This window comes from Cotesia typhae, unplaced genomic scaffold, assembly GCF_013202065.1.
Source record: "Cotesia typhae breed Kobodo isofemale line unplaced genomic scaffold, CoteBio_Ctyphae contig_123, whole genome shotgun sequence".
In the NCBI taxonomy this organism is placed as follows: domain Eukaryota; kingdom Metazoa; phylum Arthropoda; class Insecta; order Hymenoptera; family Braconidae; genus Cotesia; species Cotesia typhae.
In genome coordinates, this window is record NW_027423715.1 from 1271369 (window position 1) to 1290606 (window position 19238).

At 28.0% G+C, this 19238-nt stretch overlaps 4 protein-coding genes across 9 annotated transcripts; 2 read left to right on the top strand and 2 right to left on the bottom strand.

Annotated features, from left to right (window-relative positions):
- Positions 1-85: 85 nt before the first annotated feature.
- Tango1 (transport and golgi organization 1) lies at positions 86-7120 on the top strand. Of its 4 annotated transcripts, none has more exons than XM_074257038.1 (15): positions 86-366; positions 446-579; positions 666-2733; positions 2794-2979; positions 3053-3123; positions 3200-3442; positions 3612-3689; positions 3759-3983; positions 4275-4442; positions 4522-4741; positions 4820-5048; positions 5125-5221; positions 5305-5428; positions 6570-6682; positions 6831-7120. In XM_074257038.1, the coding sequence occupies exons 1-14, from the start codon at positions 174-176 to the stop codon at positions 6677-6679; spliced, it is 4146 nt and encodes a 1381-aa protein (XP_074113139.1). In that variant the 5' UTR covers positions 86-173; the 3' UTR covers positions 6680-6682; positions 6831-7120. The 4 variants fall into 4 exon arrangements, 3 of the variants coding, with proteins under 3 accessions (XP_074113139.1, XP_074113131.1, XP_074113118.1); XR_012480733.1 differs by having other exon boundaries at positions 90-366; positions 5780-6682; XM_074257030.1 differs by having other exon boundaries at positions 6570-7120.
- A 371-nt stretch (positions 7121-7491) lies between these two features.
- Positions 7492-9857, bottom strand: Syx5 (syntaxin 5). The gene is made up of 6 exons (XM_074257086.1): positions 9712-9857; positions 9114-9507; positions 8307-8557; positions 8039-8230; positions 7851-7972; positions 7492-7759 (listed from the first exon to the last, which is right to left on the bottom strand). Exons 2-6 carry the CDS (start codon positions 9490-9492, stop codon positions 7600-7602), a joined length of 1104 nt encoding a protein of 367 aa, XP_074113187.1. The 5' UTR covers positions 9493-9507; positions 9712-9857; the 3' UTR covers positions 7492-7599.
- A 568-nt stretch (positions 9858-10425) lies between these two features.
- On the top strand, positions 10426-14113 carry Micu1 (Mitochondrial calcium uptake 1). 3 transcript variants are annotated; one of them, XM_074257063.1, is made up of 9 exons: positions 10426-10926; positions 11003-11249; positions 11599-11752; positions 12373-12535; positions 12712-12749; positions 12830-12944; positions 13033-13310; positions 13385-13727; positions 13836-14113. In XM_074257063.1, the coding sequence occupies exons 2-9, from the start codon at positions 11014-11016 to the stop codon at positions 13982-13984; spliced, it is 1476 nt and encodes a 491-aa protein (XP_074113164.1). In that variant the 5' UTR covers positions 10426-10926; positions 11003-11013; the 3' UTR covers positions 13985-14113. The 3 variants fall into 3 exon arrangements, with proteins under 3 accessions (XP_074113164.1, XP_074113156.1, XP_074113173.1); XM_074257055.1 differs by having other exon boundaries at positions 10427-10926; positions 10991-11249; positions 13836-14112; XM_074257072.1 differs by lacking the exon at positions 12373-12535 and adding an exon at positions 11913-12072 and having other exon boundaries at positions 10430-10926; positions 10991-11249; positions 13836-14109.
- A 911-nt stretch (positions 14114-15024) lies between these two features.
- Positions 15025-18497, bottom strand: LOC141534094 (uncharacterized). Its single transcript, XM_074253235.1, has 8 exons — positions 18273-18497; positions 18018-18161; positions 17738-17941; positions 17525-17682; positions 16572-17412; positions 15687-16019; positions 15523-15618; positions 15025-15445 (listed from the first exon to the last, which is right to left on the bottom strand). Exons 1-8 carry the CDS (start codon positions 18384-18386, stop codon positions 15314-15316), a joined length of 2022 nt encoding a protein of 673 aa, XP_074109336.1. The 5' UTR covers positions 18387-18497; the 3' UTR covers positions 15025-15313.
- Positions 18498-19238: the final 741 nt, after the last annotated feature.

Below are 19238 nucleotides of genomic sequence, written 5' to 3' on the forward strand. Positions count from 1 at the left end.
TAAATATTTAAACTTTCTTAAAATCCCAGTAGAGGAACATCTGACGAGTTTGACATCAGTGATTGAATAACAAGTATGCTGTCATACGGTTGGTTGACACGACGAGCGAGCGCAGGGTTGCTTGTAGACAAGTGAGACTGAGATAGACGTCTAGAAGATAGTGATGTGGAACAATGTGGTGTAGTGATATAGCCGTAGTTAATGCTAGTACTAAAAAAAAAAATAATAATATGATAGGTAATAAATTCATAAATCTATCAATGGAGCAATTTTTATGGATTTCTGTGATATTTATTTTTTACACCATATCGCCATGTACGTCAAATATATCTGATAAACGGCTGTGCTACGACCCTGAGTGCTCTGGTAATGCAAGAAGCCGTACTTTAATCTCTATTTAAATTAAAATGTTATTTTAATTATTTTTTTTTTTTTTTTTTTTCAGTTCCAGTTTCTCTGGCTAAGACCGTAATGAAATATCATTCCAATGATCCCCAGATCTTGTCTTTTGAACCCAACGTTGATGTTACAGTGTTTAGTAAAAGCGCTGGTAGTCGCGATGACTTGTGGGGTGTTGAAGTAAATATTTAAAATTTTTTTATATTAAGATTATTATTAATTAATTGCAGAGTAAATAATTATAATTATTTTACTTATATTTCTAGATCGCTGGACGAAGAGGATACGCTCCGGTGAGTTTCATTCGAGAAAAAAAGGTACTGAAGAAGGATTTAGAACATGAAGTCCCGACAGAAGTCTCTAATTCTTCCGAGTTCGAGGGTCAGAATGGACAAAAAACACAGGACTCGGTGATTAATAGTAATCCGGAGGGGAGAAATTCAATGGACTCGATTTCCCCGGTTGTTGAAAATGTTTCTCCGTCGTTTGAGGTCATCGATGGCACGACGATTGATTATCGACCTGATCAAAGACGAGAAGCTGATAATTTTGCTACTAGGATTATTGAATCTGCAGATAAGGAACAACCGGTGTTAACGGTGCATCCTAATTTGATATCTACTCAGGCATTTGATGATAATTCTGCAACTGCGATGAGAGAAAATAGTAGAGAGATTGAGAGAGTTAATGAGTCTGGTAATTTGGAAAATAGAAACCAAAATTCTGGTTATGATAATAATAATAATAATAATAATAATAATAATAATAATAATAACAATAACAATAATAATAATTTCAATAATAATAATGATAACAACAATAATAATAATTTTAATAATAATAATAACAACAATAATAATAATTTCAATAATAATAATAATAATAATAATATGAAAAGAAATGATATGCAAATAGAAAATGATTCAGAAAATTTTAAAGAAGAATTATTGCATAATAATGGTGAAGATAAAAAAGTAGAAAATAATAATTTCGATGGTAATAAAATTGAAGGACCTCAAGGACAAGATTTCAATCCTGATAAATCACAGGCTGATGGGCAGCAAAATATTGAAACAGAATCTGATAGTCAAAAAATTAATGACAATTTGAATGATTCTCGAGAATTAAATGAAGGCTCAAACGATGCAAGTAGAGAAAATAAAGAAAATGAAGAGGCTGATAATACTTTTACTCAAGTTTTTGGCAAAGTCTCATCTTTGTTTGACAGCTTTACAACTACTGAATCATCAGATTCAAAGCCTCAAGAAATTCCTCCAACTGGTGCTCCCCAAAATGGTGTTGAGAATATGAATTCTCAATCGGAACAACTTGCTGTTACGGAGAGGATGAATTATGCTGATTCAGGAGTATCTCAACAATCAGAACATCAGCCTGGAAATCAAGCACAGTCTGATAACTTTTCAAGGAATCAACAGGCTCAAGTTAATTCGGATAATCAAGGAAATAATGGAGGGTTTAATAATTTTGCAGAAAATCAAGATCGTCAATTTAATTCTGAAAGTTCTTCAGGAAATCAAGATCAACATATTAAGTCAGAAAATCAAGTTCCATTTAATTCACAAAATCAAGAAAATTTAGCAGACACTAACAATTTTCCAAATAACCAAGAAAGTCGTGAAGACTTCAACAATTTTTCAGACAATCAACAAGCTTCATTTAACTCTGAAAATTCTCCAGGAAATCAAGGAAATTCAGGAGAGAATAAAGTTTCAGAAAATCAAGGAAATCAGCTACTGAATAATTTTGAAACCCATCAAAATCCGATTAGTTCAGAAAATTTTTCAGGTAATCAAGAAAATTCAGTTCAATCAGAAATTTCTCATACGGCTCAAGAATTACCTGCAACGACTACTATCCCACAAATTGCTGAAGAAAATAATAATAATAATTATTATCAACCCATAAATTCTGATAATAATAATATCAACAACAACAACAATAACAACAATATTAATAATGTTGATAATAATATTAATAATAATGAGAATTTTAATAACAACAATAATAATATTGAGAAAGATAATAACAATAACAACAACGAAAATAATAACAATAACAACAACGAAAATAATAACAATAATAATAATAATAATGTTTCTGAAGAAAAAAAAGAATATTACAATAATGAAGAAATAAATACATCACAAAATCCTTTTGAAAACCAAGAGGAGTTAACCGGTCAGCCTGACATCTCTAAACAGGATGAATTTACAGGCTCGATCGACGATTCAATAGATCAGACCTCAAGCTTCAATGAACTTCAGGCTCCTAGAAGTTTATTGAATGTTGAGAACGATCCTTCTTCAACCGATCGTAAGTAAAAATATAAATAATTACTATTTTATTTAGTATTAACATTCATTACTTTCTTAGACTCTACTGAATTTACGGAATCCCCAGAAAATAATTCTGAAGAATTTGAACCGACTACTGCAACTTACGAGGAATTTATAACTTCAACCAGCCCACCAGAAGAATCTGAAAATATTCCTGAGCTTACAGACTCGACTGCTGATTCAGAAAGCGAAGACACGGCAAATATTGAAGGCTTGGAATCAGGTATTACTCGTTTGAAAATTAATAGGTAGAATTTTAAACAAACAGTTGACTTACCTTTCAATTATAATTTTAGAAATGTCTTCAGATGTTTGCCATGTCAACGGAGATTGCGACCAACTTGAGAATCAAAACCTTTCGTCAGAGGTATTCTATTATCAACACAATAATCCGGATTAATTGACTATTTTTATCATTAATTAATTTTGTTGATAATTTTTAGGATTCTGCTGAAGAGTATCAAATATTTAGCTCCTTTGGGACTAAAAATTACTGGGAAACTTTGTCGTACTTAGCTTTGACGGCTTTTACTACCTTGCTCTTCTCCTTGGGATACTTTTACTTTGAAAATTCTCGACGTGATGGACAGTTGATTGCGAAAATTAACAAGCTTGAAAAAGAGTTACTTATAGCTACCAAAGAAAATTCTGTTTTAGATGATTCATTAAAGTCGACTAAAACTAGAGTAAGTAATAATTTTTTTTTTTCGGTAAATATTTACAAGTGAGGTCAATCATTTTAATTTTCATTTTTTTTTAACGAAATTTCTATTTGACTTTATTGATATATTTTTTTTTTTTTTTTGAAAAATAATAACTTTTTTTAAATAAAAATTAATAAAAATAAAATTACAGTTGGATTCAATTGAAGATGAGTCTTTTGGTTCCAATGAAATGGTTACATCTCTAAAATCCGAGTTAGAAGCAGCGAATGTAATTATTTAATTAAATATAAACTTAAAAACAATTTATAAAAATTAATTTAAATTAATTATTTTACAGGAAACAAAGGTAGAGTTAGAAAATCAAATAGCAACATTAGAAAAAGATTTAGAAAGCGCAACTGAAGCTGGTCTGGAATTAGAACGAATGTTACGAGAAATTCTGGCTTCGAATAATCAAGAAAATCCTCTTGCCAAGTCCATCGAAGATTTACAAAGCCGTCTGAATGCTCAGCAGACTATCAATGATTCTTTGAAAAATGCACTTTTGCTTAAAACTCAAGAGGTAATTTTTTTCTATGTTTTTTAAGGAGATCCACGCGAAGTAATGAAATTTTTAAAACTTTCTGAACATTTCTAAGTTCAATCAACATAGCCTAATAATTAATAAAAAAATTAAAAAACAGTAGGTACTTGGATCTCCTTAAATATTAATTTTTTTTAAATTTATTTTTAATTACCGCAGCATGACATTGGTAGAGCGGAGGTGATAGGTTTTATTTTTATATTTTAATTTATAAATTAATTATTTTTAATTATATTAACTAACATAGACTTATAAAATATTTTTTCGTAGATTGAATCACTGACTGCTGAGCTTGCTGGTACAAATAAAAAGTATGATCAATTGGTGATTGATTTTACGCGAGTAGATGAAGAATTGAAGCAAGTAACGAAGTCGAAAAGCGATATCGAAGCGAAGTTAACGAAGAAAATACAAGAAATTGAAAAGCAACTGGCAGATGTAAGTGGTTCTTATATTAAATGTTATTTATTACTTATTATTTATTATTGACGGTGAAAAAAATAATTTTTTACTGTAGGTATCAGCAGAGAAGATAGTTATCAACAAACAGTTGAAAGAAAAGAAAATGGAGTTGAAAGATTTGAAACAGATTGTTAAATCAAGTTCTAGTAATATTGACTTTTCTAAACTGGCAGATGTATCACGAATTAAAGCAGAAGCTGATATGCTGAAGGAAGAACGAGATGAACTAAAAGCCAAATTAGGTGATGTTGAAGGCGCTCATCAACTTCTAGAAGGTTTGTGATTATTTTAAATGTTAGTTTGTACAGGTGAAGATTGAAAAAAATATTAATTTTAAATATTTTATGATTTAGAACACATGAAAATGATTAACGAAGAAGTAGTCTCACTAAGCGAACAGTGTAAAATAGCGATTAAAGAAAAAGCCGAGGCTGAAACTCGTCTAGAAGTACTAACTAAATTTTTCAATGAAAAAGAAGCTGAGCGTCAAAAGGAAGAAGCTATGTGGTTACAACAACAAGGAGAAGTTTCAACTACTATTGACAGATTACACATGATGCAAAATGAGATCCATAATTACAAGTAATTATTTTTTTTTATACTTGAAATATTTTTAAATAATTTTCTGTAAATATAGTTGATATGACTTTTTTTGCAGGCAACAAATTGAGACACTTAAACATGAAATATTAGATCAAGAAAAAGAATACAAGAAGCAAATTGCTGATTTAGAAGCCAAGTCTCATGAAAATTGGGTTAATATTTATTATTTAAATTATTCAGTAAATCATATAAAGTTTTAATAATAATAATAACTTTTTAAATAATTTTATTCTAGGTAAGAGCTCGCCAAAATGAACGTCGTTTAGAAGAATCAAAAGCTGAAGCTAGCCAGCTACGTAATAGATTAACTCTTATCGAAAAGAACTTCAGCGACACTGATTCAGATATAAAAACACATCGTAAGTTTTTAAATTAATTTTATTTTATTTTATTTAAAGACCGTTAGCTTTGAGATGATAAAAAAAAATTCTAAGTCATTAAATCCGTGAAAAAAAAAAAAAAAAAAAAAAAAAATTTCAAATTTATCTCAACGATAATAATAAATATTGCATTGGAAAATAATCCATTGTAGGTCTTTATAAATTTATATCTAAATCTGGCGGTCTTTAATAACCAAAATATTAAAATTTATTTTTAATTAATTAATGCATGACCTGAAAAATTTAACTTTATTTATTTATTTAAAAAAAAAACTGGTACGTATTAAAGCTAAAAGACAAAACAGATTACTAAAAATGATTCTCAAACAGGAATGGAATCAAATGGCGAGACAGCAACGTCACCTCAATTATTCTTAGCGGAGTCATCAAGCTCGCCGATAATGTTCGGGGGTTCATCGAGTATGCCGCCGCCTCCTTACTTACACGGACCTTTGCCGCCGTATATGCACGCAATGCCCCCGCTGCCAGGATATGACGTAGGGCAACGACCTCCACCGCTGGGTGGCCGTTTATCCTCACCTCCTCCAGTGCCAGGACCGCTGGCTGGTCCACCACCTCCATTACCATTATCCAACACCAGCAACAGTAGGTTTAACCGCGCTAGTTCCTCGCCTCCATCGCCACCAATTTCACCAGGTCTTCCATTGCCTCATCCTCATTCTTCTCGGCCAGGCCACTATCGTCCCACTCAGCCGCCACCGCCGCCACCGGTTCCTTTTCCCGGAGACCGTATACCGCCAGTACCTCTACCTTCGATGCTACCACCACCTGGAGCCGGCAATTCATCCTGGAGTGACGAAAAACTGCCCTCCCGCAACAATGGCGGAAGCTTTCATCCTTTTCAACGTGATCAGCGCGATTTTAGTAGCAAACATTTGACTAGTGACAAACGACAGTCAAGTTATGATCAACATCGCGACAAGTACTCATGATAAAAATTTATCCTCGTCTCTATTCTCTCTTGAATTTATTTAATTTTCAAATTTTTATTTATCTTCATAATTTACAAAATTGTCATTGTTTATTTTAATTAATTATTATTTATGTTATTATTATGTTGGGATTTTTTTTTCTGACTTTATTTCTGCCGCTTGCCAAGGACGCAAACGTTTTTCTAAAATCCGGCAGTTTTGGAGTACTATGGAAGGACATAATAACAACTCTCATGCTATTCATACTATTATTGACAACGAGAATTTAATTGAGTAGCAGGTTAATAAAATAATTAATTTATTAAGTAGCATTAATTTAATAGTTTGATATTTTGTAATTATATTAATTTATTTAATGGATTTAATTGTAAATTGTCGATTTGTTGTTGTTGGATTATATATGTTTAATTATTTTATATTTGCTGTAGGTTCCTAGATGGATGCAACTGGATATATCAAAAAAATGTTTTTTAACTGTTATTGTAATTCCAGTATATAATTAAGATATTCAATTTATAAATGGTAATTGTAATGAAATTATAGATAAATAAATAAATATTTGTAATAAATTATTAATAAGTATTCGGGTGCTTATAAATAATCTATTGTTGATAAATAATTTGTGTATTATATATAAATGAAATTCAGTTTTGTAGTTATGTACTTTAGAAAAATTTTCTTGGTATAAGGAATGCAATAAATGTATATTTATATAATATTTATATGAAATTTTTTAATCCTCAGAGAATTCTATATATTAAACATTTTTGTTTATCAGTTAAACCTTATACCAAAATTTATGTGTATTCATTGCAATTAATCAAAAAAATAAAAATTATTGCTTTTATTAAAAGTCAAAAAATTATTATTAATTTTTTTTTTTTTTTTTTTTTTTTTTTAATATAAAACTATAATCTAATTAAAAAAATTTATTCACACCTTTGTATATGATATGATAATAGTGAATAATATGTTGTTAAAATATATTAAAAAAAAAAAAAAAAAAAAATATTAAATAATTCAATTTTGTAATCATGTATTTTAGAAAAATTTTCTTGGTATAAGGAATGCAATAAATGTATATTTATACAATATTTATACGAATTATAATTAATTAATTTACATTTTATCTGAAAACTTTAACAATATTTGTTAAAATATTTAAAATTATCTAATATCGGCGATTTATGAAAAAAACTACGCCAAGAAAATAACGAAAAATATAAAGAAAAATACAAGGACTGCGAATATTTTAATCATCAGCCACCGATTATTGGTGACTGACTGAAAGTATTTTAGGATTTCAGTGTGAGCCGCCTCGACGTTCAGTTCTGTATCTTCGATGTTTGTGTCTATCCTGAAAAAATTAATCAATTTATTTATTAAGATGACAAATAAAGTGATAATCTTTATTATTAAGAGAATAAGAAAAATTTTTTTCTCAATACCTTTCAACCATTTCTTCTTGTTCTTTAACCATATGAGCTAATTGCGAAAAAATTCCTCCAAGTTCAACTATCGTAGACTCAATATTTTGCATCGTTTCTGCTCGAGACATCACATAGGAGTCCTGAGTATATTTATGATAATCAATAAGTCAATTAAATAATATTCAATATTAATTTTAAATAAATACCGTGTCATCTCGAATCATCTGTTGCATCATCATTTGCCCTCCCATGGGTTCAACATTTATACTAACAGGATTACCTCTAGTATCTTGTTCCTCAAGGAGTAATGAGCCTTGTTGTCCACCAGTTAATGGTAATTTAGTATTTACACGCCCTTGAGTGAACTGCTGCCTCCTGTTTTGCTCTTCTCTCATATTCTGTCAGCAATTAAATCAATAAAATTGTTCAAAAATAAAATTTTAATATAAAATGTACAGAAATAAAATTACACACCTCAGAGCGTACTTCAAGTACGTTTTTGAAGTGGTTAGACATATTGGCAAGCTTTGACTGGAGAGTAACCACCACAGAAGAGGAATGCGAAGCTATGTGATGACTTTTAGAGGATGATTCTCTCTGTTGCTTGCTCAATTCCTGAAGCTGACCGATTTGTTTGTTTAGACTGCTCAAATCAGTCTTGATAATATTTGTCAGCTCGTCTATTTCCAATTGTCTGTCATCAAAAATAGACTTTTTCTTTGCCACTATAAAAATTAAAGATTTTTCACATTAGTATTAATTTTATCATTCAAAATATCGTATGCACATAATAATAAACTTAGCCAACATTTTTAATTTTTTTGATTTTACTTAATTCATTAAATTACAAGTAGAAAATATTTTTAAAAAATTGCACTTAGAGTTTTTCAAACTTTTTACTTTATTTATAAATTTTTTAGAAAATTATGATATTCATTTTTTTTTTTTTTTTTAATTGTTCGTTTTTTTATATATTTAAAAAAAAAATATATATATATATATATATATATATATATATATATATATATATATATATATATATCAAAAACATCAAAAAAAGATAAAATTTGAAAATGTTAATTTTTCAAAGTTATTTCTAGTTATGGCCCAAAATATTTTTAAAAAATTTAACGCATTGTTTTTCAACTTTTTTACAATGAAAAATTTTTTTTTATTTTTTTCTAATCATTTTTTTTAGTAAAAAAAAATTCTAAAAATTTTTAGATGTCGGCTAACTTAATTTTCATCGCATAAATTATAAATATTAAAACCTAGACTTACATATCGCGAGTTTTTCTAGCTTAGCATAAGTACTGGCAATATTTTTCCCAATATTCTTAGCAATCATCATGAATTGTGAGTAACTTTGGAAATGCTTGCCCTGAGTTGAACTTTTGACAGACGTCCTCATCATAGTTCTGCCTTGCATGGTCTTAATAGCATTGGCGAACTCATTACTCCTGTCACGGGACGTCATGATTGGAATATAGTTGTAATTACTTAAATTTTCCTTACTATCACTATCTATTTGCCAGTTATCTGGCTTTCCATTTCCTTGCGGTTGTCCGTAAAAAGTGCCACCAAATTGACGTGAATCGCTGTATGATGTCAGTGGAACATCGTCTACGTCGCCAGTAACTCGTCGCCTACGTGCTGACATTTCATGCTCAGTAACCTTAAAGTTTATTTAATATATTAGTCGACAAATAAAAGTATTAGCTTACTGTTAATAAAAAGTAAATAAAAAACAATTAAAAAAAATTGCAGATGGACGGTGACACATCATCATTGACAACAGGTTAGGAGGTGATGTTTATGATTGTTATTTTCAACAGTATTTTTTTGTAAATTAATATTGTTTAAATAGCTGTCAAATTACTTGTAAGAGACATCATTTGTTGGAATAAAATTTCAGTTTGCTATTTAGGTCAAACTAGATTTGATATGATAACAGCTGCTGATGTCAGCTAGTTAACTGCATGATGATGACAGTTCTCTAAACAACCATCTTTGTATTTTTAGTACACAATTTTTGTTGTGGTGGCGACACTATTGGTTTCTTTTAGCAAAAATTATATTAAAATTTAATAATACTGAAGTTAGCCGACAGCTGTCAATTTTTAGAAATTTTATTTTACTAAGTATAAATTATTATAAAAATTTTTAAAAAATTACACTGATAGTTTTTATAAATTTTTTAATGTGAAATTAAAAAAAAAAAGTTTTAATTACAAAAATTGAATTACTAAAAAGATTCTAAATTTTGACTAAAGTTAGCTGTCACTTGACAATTTTCTAATTTTCTTTAACAAAAAAATTTGCTCCAAAAAATTATTTAAAAAAAATTACATTTTTAATTTATTAAAATTTCGACAAGTCCATTTTTTTAAAATAATTTTTTAGAGTTAATTTAATTGTTAAAAATTAACTGCTAACTTTAATGTCACAGTAATATTGTTGTTTTATCAAAAGATGGCTGTACTTGTATTATCTTTGTGGCGGTACTGGCAGAGCAGTCACGCCTCTAATGGTAGACCCTCAACCAAAAACGCCTCAACACCGCCAAGCGCCAACAACGAGAACTTCTCAACGTACTGTAGATCACACACGACACAGGAAAATTTCCTGGAAAATCTCTCGCGCGATATACCACCACAGCTGTGGCAGCCAAATAACTTAATTAACCTAATCAAAGTCTATTAAATAATAATTAATTACTTAAATATATTTTGTTGATTAATAAATCAACAATTATCATCGTATCACTTTGGTGCAATTATTTTAGTATAGTGCATTTCCTTTGAATCCACATCTTATCGACAAAAAGAGAACACGTGATAATTTCATCATCCAAGTTGAAGGACTGGGGGATTGTAAGTTCTGGAACGATAAATAAAGCAAAACCTAAAACAGGACGTGCGTAATAGCACTCAATCTTTTGATGTCTGATACCGAAAAGACCATGCCAGCAAAATTGACAAAATTTTTAGTAAAACTTTAAAATTTTAACTATTCTTGTGTGTTAAAACTAGCCTACTGCTGTTACTTCTGGAATAAAAATAATTAGCGTTGGATATATATAGAAAATTTAATAGTAAGTATTTTTTTGTTCACACTTACTTATTTTTGACGAGGAATTGATTGATTTTATTTCTCAGATTCGATAAAAGTAGTTGAAAAAATGTCGGTGCAAAGTCGATACTTGACAATTGGTAAAAATATCATTTTTACTCAATTATCTGCTAATTGCCGTCACAAGCTGCTGAATAAAACTTTGAAAAGTCAAGATCAAGTGATTCAAGTACGAGGATTTCGTAATTTTGGTCATGGAATCAACGCAAATTTGTCTAGAGTTAGAACTACCATACTTGGGGTTCTTTCATTTGGAGTTGTGGCACCTTTCGTCAACTGGAAATGGTTTGTAATAAATAATAAATTTTTCATGCAATTATTTTCAATGTTTTTAGCAATTAAGCTTGATATTCTACATTACACTGAATTTAACAGATAAAAATTAATTTAGCAGATATTTGATCATTTAAATAATTTTTGTAACAAATAAATTATGGCAAAAAGAAATAAAAAAAATTAAATTTTTTTTTGTTTTTTTGTAATAATTTTTTCAATAAAAAAAAATTAAAAATTTTTTAGATGTCAGCTAATTTAATTTTCATACTAATTTCAGTAGCATAATTATATTCAAGTAACCTGATAATATTTTAATTTTCATGCTAATTACAAAATTAAATTTTCATAAATATTTTAGGGTTTTCCAACAAATAAAAAAACAATTCACAGTAGACGCTGCTGAAATGTTGATGGAAGAAAATGAAGAAAAGAATAATACATCCGTAGAACAGGCTGACTCCGAACTCAAGAAAAAAAAGAAGAAGCAAAAAGTTGGATTTCGTGACCGCAAGGTAATAAAAGCCTTTAATTCCTTTTGTTTTCATTTGCCACTAATAACTAACCATTATTCCATTGATAAATTGTAAATAAATTGGTAAATAACAGATTAATTAATAATTAATTGACTGAAATAAACAATCGATTTGAAGAGGTGAGAATTTTTTTTTTCAGATAATTGAGTACGAAAATAGAATGCGTTCATACTCAACTCCAGATAAAATTTTTCGTTATTTTGCGACAGTAAAGATTTCGAGTTTGGAAGGTACTGAAATCTTCATGACACCAGACGATTTTTTACGAGCCATTACACCTGGCATGCAGCAACCAGACGGTAAAACAATAACTAAGAATTATAAAAACGCTTAATACGTTTAATTAAATACTAAAACTATCGGCAATTACCTCAAACTTGCAATCTTTAACTAACTCTTATATCATCTTCATCATAAATATTCATTATAGTTATAGTTATAATTATTATTCATATTACATATATAATAAAATCATATATATGGTGTATTATATGCTAATTGTGTGGTAACTCGACTAATCCACTCTTTGACCCAATAAATAATTGCTAGTACTTTGTTTTTGCATGCAACTTAATTGGATCTCGTAATTAAATTTCAAGATAATTGAATATGAAAACCGCATACGTCATTACTCAACACCCGACAAAGTATTCCGTTACTTTGCGACTCTTCAAGTGTCTACTACTGACACTCATCATGAGGTTTTTATGACACCCGATGACTTCTTGAGATCAATGACTCCTGGTGTTAAGCAACCTGAGGGTAATTTTTGATATTACCCAATTTATTTCATCTTTCATGCATTTTTTTTTTGCTTTGTTTCCGTTTTACTCTCACTTTCTATATTTTACTTTATTAAATAATTACTTCATTCATTAAAATTTATTTTTTTTGAAGGTAATAATATATATATATATATATATATATTTTTTTTTTAGGTCTGGGATTAGATCAGTACAAACGATTTGATCCAAAGGTAAAATTATATTCAGTAATAAAAAAAAATTTTTTATTATTATTATGATTATTAATGAAAAAATTATTTATTTATTTCAGAACGTCCATAATAAATTAGAATTAGAATTAGACGAAAATAGTATCTTCTATAAGCTTGGTAGCGCTGGATTGATAAGCTTCTCAGACTACATTTTCTTACTGACAGTCCTTTCAAGTAATTACCATTATTATTATTTTATTTACCTATTACTTATTTACTTAAATTAAGCAATAACGTAATTAATTAATTTTTATAATTTTAGCATCAAGAAGACATTTTGAAATAGCTTTCCGCATGTTTGACTTCAACGGCGACGGAGATGTTGATTCCGAAGAGTTCAGCAAAGTCGCAACATTAATTAGACAACAAACAAGTATCGGAAACCGTCACCGCGACCATGCTAACACTGGTAACACCTTCAAAGGAGTAAACTCAGCATTGACCACTTACTTCTTCGGATCTAACATGGATCAGAAATTAACTATCGAAAAGTTTCTCGACTTTCAAGAACAGCTCCAAAAAGAAATTTTAAGTCTTGAGGTAAAGTACCAATTATTAATTGAATTAATAATTAATTAATTGAATTAATTGATTAATTCAATTATATTTTGTAGTTCGAACGTCGCAATCCTGATGCTGATGGTAAAATCACGGAAACAGATTTCACAGAACTGTTGCTAGCCTACGCGGGTTATCCCGAGAACAAAAGAATTAAAATGATAAAGAGAGTAAAGAAACAGTTCAAAGATAATCCTCAAGGAGTCAGCAAAGAAGATTATTTAAAATTCTTCCATTTTTTGAATAACATTAATGATGTAGATACAGCTTTAACATTCTATCATATTGCCGGCGCGTCTATTGATCAAGCTACCTTGAAACATGTAGCGCGTACAGTAGCACACGTTGAATTGAGTGATCACGTAATTCAAGTCGTATACACTATTTTTGATGAAAATTGTAAGTAATTTTTTTAAATAAACTAGCCATAAAATTTTACTTATTCTCATAATAATATAGATTACATATTACATATATTTATTGATTAATTTATTGGATGTTTTTCAGTGGATGGACAACTGAGTAATCGCGAGTTTGTAGCAGTGATGAAGAATCGTGTCTTGAGAGGATTGGAAAAACCTAAAGACACTGGATTTGTAAAACTAATGCAATCAATGATGAAATGTGCAAAAAATAGCTATTCCTTTGATAAATAATTTATCCATTGCCATTAATTAACATTATTATAATTATTATTTATTTCTATTAACATGTATATATCTCTCAACGTGTGATACTCGTGTTACTATTTAATTAAAGTAAATAAATTATGTTAAATATTAAAAAAAAAAAAAAAAAATGGTTTGTTATTTTATTTTTGTAAACTTTCTTTAAGAAAGCCTGTTAATTTAACCGTAACAGGAAGTTATATTTAAGATTGACTTTAAATATTATTTTACTTAGTATCAATTGAAAACAATTGTAATATAAGTGTCTTCATGAAATATTATATTATGAGCTTAAAGTATTTATTGATTACTATTTTTGGATTTATTGTTTTTGCAAGTGCTCAGATTACGCTCCGAAGTAATTTTTTACAAAGTAATTTTTTTTATTTAAATTTATTTGTAAAATTCATTTGTATTTTTAATTATTTATTCTTAGATTTAAAAAATCCGAGTCGAAGAAATAGCAAAGAACCGGCGAATGACTTTTATAATAATCAAAATTATTTCCAGTGAGTAAATTTAATTAAATTGATATTTAAAAAAATTTTTTTATTTTTTTTTTTTTTTTATTTTTTTTTTTTTTTTTTTACTTAAATCATAGAGATATTTTTATGGAGCATTCAAAGCCCCTGGAATTAGAATTTGGACATGTATTTGAAAATCCAAGTAAATGGGAGCAGAGATTTGAAAAAATGATATTGAAAATAAAAGATTCCAAGGCAAAGTAAGTTTGTAATTAAATTTATAATTTTTTTAATAAAAAAAAAATTATATTGATGAATTCTAGGTACGGTGGGGAAATAATGAAGGAAACTACGGTGAACATTATTGGGATCTTAATCATAGAAAATAAATAATTAAAAATTATTATAGAAAAAAATAAATCCAGTCAACTAATTTTATAAAATTTAGCTTTGTATCTTCTATTGATATAAAAGAAATCTTTTTACTATAAAAAAAAAAAATGAGTCATGACTAGACTGACGTCATTTTCTGCTATTCAGTTTATATAAACTTAATATCTAATTCAGCAATGCATTGGTAGTTTAGTGGTAGAATACTCTACTGCAAGTATTGTGGGTGACCCAGGTTCGACTCCTGGCCGATGCAAAAATATATTTTTCCAAAAAAATTAATAAATTATAATTTGTAATCTTCATTTTTCATATTACCAATTTTGTATTCAATTTTTCGTCATTAAAATTTAAACTGTTATTTATTTTATTATAAAAAGAGTTAGCGTAAAAAACTTAACTCAATTGAAAAAGTAGAAAATTTATTCTTTATAAAAATTAATGACAACAAATAAGAACCAGTTTAAACTTCTTTTCTTTGACCTTCCGTTAAATCAAGCATGGACTCAACAAACAAAACTGGATTGTTGGGTAATAATTTACACCTCAACAATGTATGAAGATGACTGAGTTTGAATTCAGCTCCACGAAGCCCCTGATAAGAAATAAAAAATATTCCATTAGCTAAAATTAAATGAAAAAAAAAAAAAATTTAACAAAATACCAACTAACTTGTCTTAATTTATTCGCGACTTCAGGATCAGTCTTTTTTAATTTTTTCATCTGAGAAAATTCAGCGAGATTAAATCCTATCAACCTGTTAAGTATCTGCAAAAAATCTATGTCATAAATTTATTTTAATTTTATAAAAAATAGAAAATTTTTAAATATCTTACCGCTGGAGAAAAAGATACATTGATAGTTCCAGTATTATCAGAAACAACTCCCTGCAAGTACCAATTGGGATCTCTTCTCTCAAGATTCTGAAGCGATATAATAGTGCCTTTTATTTTTTTATCTATTTCTCTGGAAACGGGTATCAGTTTTTCAATGTCTTTAATCAAGTCATAGTTATCTATCGGCCCAGGGCTCGGTTTACTTTCATCAGATTTAAGTGTCACACTTTTTTTCATGAAGTCTGTTATTTTTTGTACGTTTTTCAGATTTTTCTTCGGTGTCTCCTTTCTAATAGTCTTCGGAGGGTTTTTTGATGGCGTAACAAATGGATTCTATAAATAAAATGATTAAAAAAATTTTTCATTCAATATTATTTTAAATAAGTAATTTTGGTAATTATTTACAAGTGGGGTCAAACCCTATTTTGGGCTATAACTAGGTGAAAAATTAACATTGTCAAATTTATTTTTATTTTGCTTATTTTTACGGCAAATTTATGATAAAAGATGTGAAAGATTTTGATAGATTTTTTGCCTTTAAAAATTGGAAAAAATTTTAGCTCTCAAGTTTTTGAATATAATTTATATTTTATCTTTTTTTGATGTTTTTGATATATTTTTTTTTTTTTTTGGAAAATACATAAAAAAAAACGAACAAAAAAAATTGAATATCACAATTTTCTAAAAAATTTATAAATTTTTTTTTAAATTTGTTAAAATGTAATAATCAAATTTTTATTATTTTAAATTGTTAATTTTTTTTATGGATTTTTCAAGAAAAAATAAATCAATAAAATCAGATAGAAATTTCGTTAAAAAAAAAATGAAAATTAAAATGGTTGACCCCACTTGCAAATATTTACCTTAATTTCAAACAAAACTTACAACGACTGTATTATTGGATGGACTAATTTTGTTATCATTTTTCATCGGAGATGAACGACTAACTTCACTGCCAGAAAATGAAAAAGCTGGCGGAGTAATTTTTTCAGGTATTTTATTTCCAGTTTCATGAGTCTGCTCTACTGACTTATAAGTCGAATCACTTGAGGATTTAAAATTGAAGTTACTCTTAGTACTAGTAGTTGGATTATTTTTAAAATTACTACCAGTTACATTGCTCTTAACATTGCTAATAGTCACGTTGCTTCTAACACTACTGGAAGCTGTAGCATTACTGACAATTGTACTATTATTATTACTAGCATCCACAACATTATTCAAAGTTTCACTTACAACTTTGTCCTCCTCCACCGTTTTAGAAGTTTTTTCATAAGGAAAAGAATCAAATTCGAATTCATTAAACTCTAAATCAGTTGGAAAATCATCTTCAGGAAAAGCTCCAGCTCCGGTATTTTCAGCTTCAATTTTAACTTCTTCTATTTCGATATCCTTGTCACCGCCACCAACAACATTCAAGTTAGCTTCATCAATCATTCCTATCATGTCATCAAAATCATCAGCAAATTCATTTTCAACTTGTTCGATACTATCAAAGCAAACAGGAAGACTATCAAGCAGAACACTTTCTCTTCGTTTAGTTCTACTCATTGGAGTGCTCATCGATTTAGTTTTAGGTGGTTTTACACTAGTATTTTCTCCATAGTTTTTTTCAATCTTATCAAGTGCATCCATGTCTATATCCATACCTTCGTCCAACGATATTTGTTCATTTTTATCATCAGATTTTTTATCATTATATGGATCTGGATTTTCTTTAAGCCCTCTGAATTTAAAAATTTTAAATAATAAAAAATAATAATAATAATAATAATAATTATTATTATTATTATTATTATTATTATTATTATAAAATGTAAAGAATAAAAAATACTTACAAAGCACGCGCTAAAACATTTTCAGTCGCGTTTTTAATCAACAAACTTTCTATTTCACCACCAACATGAGAACAGTTTTTACTTTCTAGCATAATAACCGATCTTCGACAAATAACGGGTCCTTTAATCATAATTTTGTACCCTGGTAGTAAGTGATCCTGTTAAAAAATTCTTAATAAACTCAAAAGATAGTAAATAATAATAAAAAACTACCTTCAAGAAAGGTATAGGTTTGTGTTCCACGGCAGTAACTTCTTGCTTGCCATCAGTGAGATACAGGTACATCATTCTCTTGGTCTTGGGCTCCCATGTCGGATTTTTTTCAGCTTCAGTTGCCTCGATATTTTCACTAGAAACATTCCGTATCTTCTCTACTTGCTTGTATTTAGATGTCGATATGTCATATCCTTTTTCAACCTGTCAGTTACAAAAATCATGAAAATCCAGGTGTTCTTTGGTCTAAGCTACTTAATTTAAATAAAACACACAGTACCTGCAAAATGTAAGTACCGGGAAGAGTTGTCACCTTTTGCTGAGCAAGATTTTCAGGCAAACAGCCACGCTGATCATTTATTTCTCTTAAGTCACTTAAAATCCATTGGTCTTTTACGAACTTGACAATTTCAGCTTGGACTGCCTGTTTATAAAATTAAAATTGTTATTTTACTTGGAGGTTAGTTAACCTTAAATTTATTTGAAAGTAAATTAATTTAATTTATTTTTTAGTTTTAATTGATAAATAAATTACCTGAGGGTTCACTTCTGTTGTATAATAACCAACGCAATCTTTTAACCAACAATCATTCATCAAATAATGCTCGGCACGTAATTGTATTTTGACATTTTCAAAATTAAAAGGCATTTTTGTTTGTAATTTTTTTTTAATAGTTTTAAAATTTAGACATTTATTTTATTAGATAATTATTTAAGTCCATAAATTTAATTTAACTACTTCATATTATTTTATCAAGCACGCTGATGTTTGTAAACACGCACATCTCCAATCGGAAAATCCGATTATGACCGACTGAAATTGGCGGCAAAATTTAATAATTTAAAAAATGATATAAAAATTGGGAGACATTTAACAATTTTTTAATTTTTTGAATCAATAAAAATTACAAGTAAAAAAAAATTATGACATTAAAGTCAGCTGTCACTTGACAAATTTTTAATTTTATTTAACAATTAAATTAATTCTAAAAAAATTATTTAAAAAAAATTGCATTTTTAATTTTTATTAAATTTCTAAATATCAATTTTTTTTCTTATTTTTTTGCCTTGATTTATTTGTTGATAAAAGTTCTAAAAATTATTAAATATATGTTAAATTAGTTTTCATAAAAAATTGCACTTAAAATTTTTCTAATTTTTTTCTTTTAATTTTTCTTTCAATGATTTTTATTCTAAAATTTTTCAGATGTCAGCTAATTTAATTTTTATTATTATTATTATTATTATTATTATTAATGAAAAATTAATTGGAATAGGTCATAATAAAATTATGGGTGAAAAAATAAAAAGAAAAAAAATTCTGATATAAATTTAAATTTTTATTTAATAATTGTACAATTACAATAATAAAAATCAATAAAAAAAAATAAAACTCATTACATTATAAATAAAACAAAGTATAGAATATTAAAAATAAATTTTTAAAAAATAAAATATCAGTGCATACACACTAATTAACAAAAAAAAATAACATATTGTA